At 45.7% G+C, this 8,507-nt stretch overlaps 1 protein-coding gene across 1 annotated transcript; it reads left to right on the forward strand.

Annotated features, from left to right (window-relative positions):
• Positions 1-1,469: 1,469 nt before the first annotated feature.
• Positions 1,470-8,118, forward strand: fgf5 (fibroblast growth factor 5). The gene is made up of 3 exons (XM_028414966.1): positions 1,470-1,680; positions 3,875-3,978; positions 7,747-8,118. Exons 1-3 carry the CDS (start codon positions 1,470-1,472, stop codon positions 8,116-8,118), a joined length of 687 nt encoding a protein of 228 aa, XP_028270767.1.
• The last annotated feature ends 389 nt before the right edge of the window (positions 8,119-8,507 follow it).

Here is an 8,507-nt window from a genome sequence, read left to right on the forward strand (position 1 = left end):
ATGGCTGCATGTGAAGATGGAAAATTAACAAGCTTAACACCGAACATGTGCCAAAGCATACACCTAAAACCAACTGCAGCACTCATGGTCGGGCAAAAGGTAGAGTGTGAGGGAAAGTCTGCAAACCCCGCACACCTGTGGATACAGCGTGTGGATATTAGACTTAGAAATATCAGAACTTGTCTTTCAAAACTATCGAAAAGTATAAAATAATGTCACAGCACAAACTTTGCCAACATCATTCCATTGTGACGTCTCTGGAGTTCTGATTGTTTGAGGAGGGATCAGAGTTTCATTTGTTTGGTTCCATTTTCAGCATCTCAGCTGACCTTACGCAAAACACAGATGTCACAGGGACAGTGTGCAAAAACCCTGCGCCCTGAAACCAGGCTGAATTCATGTTGTTGTTGTTGTTGTTGTTGTTGTTGTTGTTGGTGGTGTGTGTGTGTGTGTGTGTGTGTGGGTGTGTGTGTGTGTGTGTGTGTGAGACCTGTCCAAAATATGTTTTGTAAAAAAGGCTATAACTAAAGACTATGACGTGTAGTTCAGATTTTAGTGTGTCTCTGTCAGGACTGATCTGATGGTTAACACCTGGTTAACGGAGTGATTGTGTGGGGCGTACAGTGGTCACATCACTGCAGATGGGACGTCATCACAAATGCTCCTGTATGTGGCTGTTGAAGGGTTAACTGCTAACCCAGCAGACAGCAGCAGGCTGTTTCTCTGGACAGTAAATATCTGAATGCAGACTGGGGTTTAAATTATGTTTGTGTGTTTATTAGTAATCAGTAATCCACTGTGTCTCAGTGCCACGGCGCACTTCTCTGAATTCATTAGTCAGCTTGACAGGCGCTTGTCCTGCCGGCGTGTGGACGCATCAGATGATAAGGTGGACCAAAGCCTATAAATACTGCTGTCTGAGCCTCCCTGTGATCCACTGCTCAAACTCTGCGGCACCACCTGAGGATCTCCGTCTCCTCCGTCTTCTCTGCTGCCTTCACAGCTTTGGGCTGACTCCTTCTTGAATGGAGACAAGCGGAGTCATACGACACGTTGTTCTGGTCCTTTTACACAAAATATAATCGCGCCCTTGGTCTGTTAACATGTTGGCTCCCTGTGCGTAAAATGCCGCGCTCAGTGCGTCCTGGCGCGGACCATTCCTTGGAAAATGTGCGGTGTCAGTCGCGTTTCCCTCACGCCCCGCTGCTGTGGGTCGGTGCTCAGCAGGAGTGGCATCTCGGCGACAAAATCTGGATGAAAGAGCGTCCTTTAGAGCTCAGGCATGCATCGAGTAGTGAGATCATTGGCGTTATAAATATCCCCGTGCCAGCAGAACTGCTCCAGCTACTGCAGCCGGGCTAATGCCCAGGAGCGCTGCATGTGTGTGCGCGCACAGTTACTGGTGCCCAGACCTAAGGAGCGACACAAAATGCTAGAAGTGTCCTAGCGAGTGTCTCCTCTTTGGAAGAATGAATGTTCCTCTTTACCTTCTGACCTTCGCTCACTTGATTTACGCCGCCGCCGGAGCAGAGCACGTCTCTTTGGAGCGTCAACTTCTGGAGGAAGGGATCCGCTCGGGACGCAGGACTTGCAGGCTCTACTGTAGGGTTGGCATCGGCTTCCACCTCCAGATTCATCCCGACGGCAGAGTCAACGGCAGCCATGAGCCCAACCAGCTGAGTAAGTCCTTCAGTCCGGTCTCCCGGTGCAGCCTCACTGCTAAATTATAAACGTGTGACGCGCAGATGGATCCTGTGCGTCCCGCTGAGAATGCGCACTTGGATCCTCATTCCTCCATTTGCTCCGCTTAATCTCAATTCTGTTAACAGCAATATCTGCTCTGAATGCCATCCCTGCTAAAAGTTACAACAATGCTGATTTACCGCGGAGCGCGCTCCTAAACTTAGGCTGCCTGACCCCGTGAAATATCTGAGCAGGCATCTGCTTGACGAGCCTTGTTTGTGTCTCTCCAGGATGTTGGCAGGTAGACTATTTGTGGAAGTAACAGGTGCAGCACTGACACACCAGGATGTGTTGGATTGCAAATCTGCACGACTGGCATCACAACAATTCCTTACTCCATACACAGCAAAAAATATCCAGCTTAAACATTACGAGTGCAGGCTTAGCTTTCAACACTTTGAATCAATGAGATGACTTTAGGCTGAATAATGGGGGAAAAACAGGAAGAATAGGTTTTAACCCTTAACCCATAAACACCGGATCTGTGGAAACATGATTTAAGAATTCTGGAATTAAAACCAGACAGAAGCCACATTGATCCACAGATACAAGTCTTCAGAGGCCATCAATATGTGGTACACAATAATCAAAAGTTTAATATTTACTTATTTAACAATAAGTAAGAAGATGTTAGTAAGAAAACGACACATGCTTTCTCTTAACCACAACTGAATATTAGCACTCAGCTGCCACCAGGAATGTTTTACAAATAGATAATTCATATAATTAAAAAGCAGTGGTGGAATGTAACTAAGTATTTGTACTTGGTTACTGTACTTAAGTAAGTTTGTATGTATTTATACTTTACTTAAGTAAAAATAACACTGCATACTTTATACTTTTACTCCATTACATGTTGCAGCGGTTACCTGTACTTTCTACTCCACTACAAATGTTAAAATGTCTGTAGTTACAAGTACATTTATGAATACAGTTGTGTTCATACAGCTGAGCTGGACTGATGTGAGGTCAGACTCTGCATGGAGGTGGTGTCACGCTGCCAGCTGTGTTTCTATAATGAGCCTCAGTCATGATGCCGGTGCTCTGGCTCAGTGAGCTAACTAGTTAGCTGCTGTCTGCTAACACAGGTCCATCCATGAATGTCTGATGAACATGAATCATAACATGAATCTACAGCAGGAACACTGACACAGTAAACATGCTGAATGCCTGTTTGTTATCAGCAGCCTCTCTGTTCACTTGATGCCCACAGCCTGCCTCATGACACACAGACCTGTCCACAGCTGCTTCTGGACTGAACATGGACATTAACTACACATGCTCCATTTTACTTTGAGATGATTTCTTTGATTATTTTAACCTGTTCAGATCCTTTGCAATGGAAATCAATCATATATATTCAGTGTGTGAGTACTTTTACTTTGAATACTTTAAGTACATTTAAAAGTACTTAAGACTTTTACTTAAGTAGGATTGTTGATGCAGCACTTCTACTTTTACTTGAGTATATATTTTACTGGTTATTTGTACTTTTACTTAAGTACCAAGCTTCAGTCCGTCCTCCACCACTGATAAAAAGTCAGCTGCTGCATTTTATTTAAAAAGTTTCTGCCCTCATTTATGCGAGGTCAGTTCTCATCCCCCAAAAACTAAATCCACACTCTCTGATCCCTCATTGCCACCATTGCTCATCCGAGGTCCAATCAGCCAAAGCTCACCATGAAAGTGCACTTGTGCCTCCATTTCATGGTCCCCTTTGGAGGAGTTGTCAGGTTACAGGGATTTCAGTGCGGCAGCCATGTGGTTTTGAATCCTGCATGACAGCGAAGCAGACGAGCAGGAGACTGGGCGTCTTACATTTGTAATATGAAGATTCTTTAACCGGAGAGCAGACGTTACAAAGCAGCTCATCTGACTCATCTAAGAGGGAGCGCACTTCTGTTAAAGTTACACTTAATGCAACTTAAGTCTGGTTTTTATTGGCAAAAAGTGGACCACTGCCACATCTGGATGGATTTTTAGTTCGATATGCTATATGCAAGTGAAGCACCGAGCTGATGAGGCCGCAAAGATCATCCAGACTGCAGAAGACTGGCAGGACATGGGAAAGGAGTAAAAATACATTGTGTCCGCCATCAATCATTAGAACCTGCTGTTTCTGTCCTCCCAGGTGTCCTGGAGCTGTTTGCGGTTTCTCAGGGGGTCATCGGTATCAAAGGGGTCTACAGCAACAGATTCCTGGCCATGAATAAAAGAGGAAGGCTGCACGCCACCGTGAGTATCCTGCACCTCACTCAGCACATACGTACTGCCAAACTGTCCGCTGGAATATTGTCCAATCATGCAGCTAAAGCTGCTCTGAGCTCACTGGAAATGAAGAAGAACCCCAAAATCTATCAGCTACACTCTGACATGTTACTTCCTTATAAAGTCGACGCTCCAGTTTAGCCTCCACACACTTTCACAACAACTATCTGTGAAATGCTTAGTTGTGGTGACAGTGTATGGTGTGTGTATGTGTCATACAAAGTTCCAAAAAACGGACTTCTTGCAGCCTCTGATTCCTGAACATATAACATATTCTCTGCTGATGAGAACACTTACATGTGTTACTGCATGGAAATCCTACACAGTGCAGCTATTTTTGTTTTTATTCATTAGTTTGTGCAGCTTTGCATCTGCTGCATGACAAAAACCCCTAAATCTGACATCAGCGTGTCATGGCACACTGCTGTAATCTTTAGCCACAGTTTCCAAGACTTTCAAATCCCCCCAAACACACAATAAGCCCAAATCTGCCCACAGCAGCTTGGCCTGGCTGCTGTCAGCGGGCCGTGCGGTCAGCCAGCATCCAGCAGCCGACGAGTCATCCACAGGAGGCTTGGCAAGCGTGCAGACAGAAGCGGCTCCCTATTAGCATGTGTTAATGGGAAGAGCAGATTAAGTCCAGTCTGGGACGTCTGATAATATACAGAGAAGTGAAAATCAATATGTTGGGTAAACAACAATCAGACAGCCGGACAGTCTGCGAGCTGCCGTCACTGATCACGCTGAGCGCCGGCGATTTATGCCGCCTCAGCTCCCGCTTTTGTTTCATGAAACCATGTCAGCGGGGAGCCATGGCGCTCTCCCTCATATTTAATTCTCAGCCACAGCCGTGAGTGTGCTGTCCACCAGAAGATTGATTTCAGCTAATACAGCCGCAGAGGACAAACTTCTAAGGTCAATGCGCATCCCAAACAAGAATTTTAAACCAACACAGACCAGGCTGGGAAAAGTGACAAAGAGTGAGAGTTCACTGCAGGGCCTCGCCTCAGACCACAGACCACAGACCTGAGCCCTTCAGTTCAGGAACTTCTCTGTTCATCGCCCTGGTGTGACTCAGATGGATTTGTTGTCCAAAATGTCTGCAGTCTGATCTCATCTGACCCATCTGATCCTCACTGTCAGAAATGAAAGTCCATTATTCCACATCCACTCCTCCTGCAGGACTCAAAGGTCCATCATGCCTTCCCCAGTCTACAGTCTACATGCTCTATCAGAGCATCCAGTGACTCAGCAGCAGCTCAGACCATACAAAGACGAAACCCTCAGAGAAAATACTGACCAGGGCGGACGATTACCCAGCACTGTCATCTCATACACTGAGTATATTTGCTACACAACGCAGGTCAAACATTCAACACATTTAGGTTTGTTATCTCACTCAGCAGCATTTTCAGCAGCTCTGCCTCAGAGAAATATTTGTGCAACTAAAACTCCAATCTGTGTCTCCAGCTGCTCTCTGCGGTTTAACCGCCGTGATGCTGGAGGTAAACCATCAGCCAGGCTCAGGCCTCACAGCAGGGTGCCAGCTGACTCCAGAACCTGGCTGTGTTGAGTCACCGGTCATATTTACTGTTTAGATGTTTTCACAGGCTCTGCAAGCTATTGCTAACGTTCATTTTTTTTAAAAGAGTAAAGGGTCGTCTGTGTTTGCAGAACGGTGTCTGAGAGTCTAACTGATGTGGACTCCTGCAGATACTAGCTCATCAAACCAGTCTCCCCTTACATATAGCTGACAAATGTGGAGGGGGAACGGTGGGCTGTCATGTGGCCTTTGTGACCATTCATGATATCACATTGATTTTGTTTTCAATCATCAAAACTATGTAGGAAGGTTTGGTAGGAAAAACAATGCTTTAGGTATAAATCCAGCAGCAGCCCTCTGGGAAGAGAAATAAGGTCAACATCACAAGCCCCCAGCGGCCCCTAGGAACTGGCTCCAAAAGACCGCCATGTTAAAATGTCCAACTTTACAGCAGACATACACGTTTACAGTTTAGTTTTGTCTGAAATCAGTCACTAAACTTTAGCATCAGCCGATTGTAGCTAATGCTGAAATAAAAAAGAGCTTGTTATAATAAAGGCATGAAGGGCCCAGAGATCATGGGAAAGGTCCCTTTAAAAGAGTGTGACCAATGTCGCAGGGCAAGAGCAGGTTAAACAGCTGTACAAGCATTATGATTTTAACAATAAGATCTCTGGAATCTGACTGCAGCTATTAAATCCTATGAAGCACAGCAGGGGCCAAAGCTCCTTCCTGGTATGCATGCTTGTGTGCACATATGTGTGTGTGTGTGTTTGAGAGAGAGAGAGAGAGAGAGAATACATTCATACATGCTCCAGTGGATTTGTTTCCAAACGTCTAATTCCCTGACTGGTACCAGAGCTGGTATGTTGCTCAAATGTGAAATCATTTTAACCCACCCGTAGCACTGACTCTGGAGTTCAGCACAATCCTCTAATCATCTTTAAAAACAACAGCCAAAAGGAACAGACGGTCACTTTGAATAAGTGAAACTCTGCTGCGGCCACGGCGCTCTCTCTCCTGTGACTGGCATGTTTACCGAATGCTGTAATGGCATCATTTTCTGCTATGCTGCACTCTTCAGCAAAGCAGAACAGTTTGTTTTATTTCAGAATGGCAGGAGGTTATACAAGGAAGTCATAATGCAGCCAGGAAGCAGGCATCCCTGGGTACATGTCAGACTTTCCCACCCAAAGTATTTTTAGGCAGAAGACGGGAACATTCGATGAATATGAGCATGTCTGTTCCTGAGCTCTCACAGAGTTTGTCTGATCACTTTCCACATTGTCCAGGCAGCACCTTTAAAATCCACATATTTTCCCACAGCTACATGCTAACCGCTGCTTGCTAACTTAAAGATCCTCAGCGGTTTGTTGTGCTTCTACTTTTGGGACTTTGCTGATCTGATTGGAAGTTGACCATGATAAATGGTGACTGACAGACGACAGTTTTTTACAGTTTCAGAGTGCTTATCGGGAAACAGCTTATTTCCCGAATTTGTTTTTCTCAAATTAAAACAGATTTGTCAAATGCTGCTTCACAGATCTATCAAACATCAAGTATTCTTTTTAAAGCACCTGTCCATGAGTCCCAAACCATCTGTCTGAACCTGCTGTGTCCTGTAGTACAGGGTCACAGAGGGCCTATCTCAGCTATCTACGGGTGAGCGGCAGGGCAGACCCTGGACAGGTGGCCAGTCCATCGCAGGGCAACATCGACAGACAGATAAAGAACCATTCACACTCACACCTACGACCAACCAATGAACCCTTTCACTACTATAATTATAACAGTTCGCCTTTTTTTTTTAAATGATTCTGTCAGAAAATGTTCTTTGTATTAATTTGACCTGGTTTTCTTATCACAATATCACTTTCAAAAGCTCATTACCATAATGATTGTAGTAGCGATCAAAAGAGCCGTTTCTCAGCTTTCAGAATTGGTTGAGATTTTTTCAATAGTGCGAACACAACCAGAGCTACGGTAGTTTTACAGCGCATGTCAATTTCTGTCGCCAGCGACAGCTCCGTTTTAGGAGGGTTTTAACCCAACAAGCACGTCTTTAGAAGGTGGGAGGAAGCCGGAGTACCCGGAGAATAAAAAAAATCACAAATAAAAAAAACTGATTTACAGGTTTGTCATCCATCAGTGCATCCTAAATCATCAGTTAATTGTGTGTCCTTCTTTTGTAGGAATGGTTCACAGACGACTGTAAGTTCAGGGAACGTTTCCAGGAGAACAGCTACAACACCTACGCCTCAGTAATCCACAGAAACCACAGGACTGGTCGGGAGTGGTTCGTGGCCCTCAACAAGAGAGGCAAAGCCAAAATGGGCTCCAGTCCACGGGTCAAGTCTCAGCACGTCTCCACACACTTCCTGCCCAGGGTCAGCCTGCTCGACAGGGGCGAGCGAGGCTTCACCATCGCAGACAGGAGCAAAGAAAGGAGGAAACCACCGCCGCCGCCACCCCTCAAATCTCCCCCAGCGAAGGCTCACGTCCCAGCAGGGACAGCACCCAGGCGCACACAAGTCAAATACTGGCCCAAATACAGGTTTGGATAGATTCAGAGACGCTCAGCGGACCTACCCACTGTCACTTATCTCATTCAGAGCATTCCGGGTATCTACGAAGTGTGAGACAAACCTCAGAGGGCTGCAGGTACAGCAACAGAGTTCTTCATGCTGTGAGCCCTCTTTCCTCCGGAGCCAACGCTGCTCTGTCCTGTTGTGCGTTATGATTTGTCTACTGGACTCTATTAAAACTGAAATCTATAACTTCAATGGAAACTTTGATGATGTTAAAGCAGCTTGATTAGAATGAACCTGGTCTCCCCACCCTCCATGCAGCCTGCTCGGCCAGGCCGGCCTCAGTCCCACTGTATCCCATAATGATACATGGACAGGGCCTGAAATTGGCACTGGAATGAAGAACAAGGTAGCATGTTGGCGTC

Source organism: Parambassis ranga, chromosome 9 (assembly GCF_900634625.1).
Source record: "Parambassis ranga chromosome 9, fParRan2.1, whole genome shotgun sequence".
NCBI classification, from domain to species: domain Eukaryota; kingdom Metazoa; phylum Chordata; class Actinopteri; family Ambassidae; genus Parambassis; species Parambassis ranga.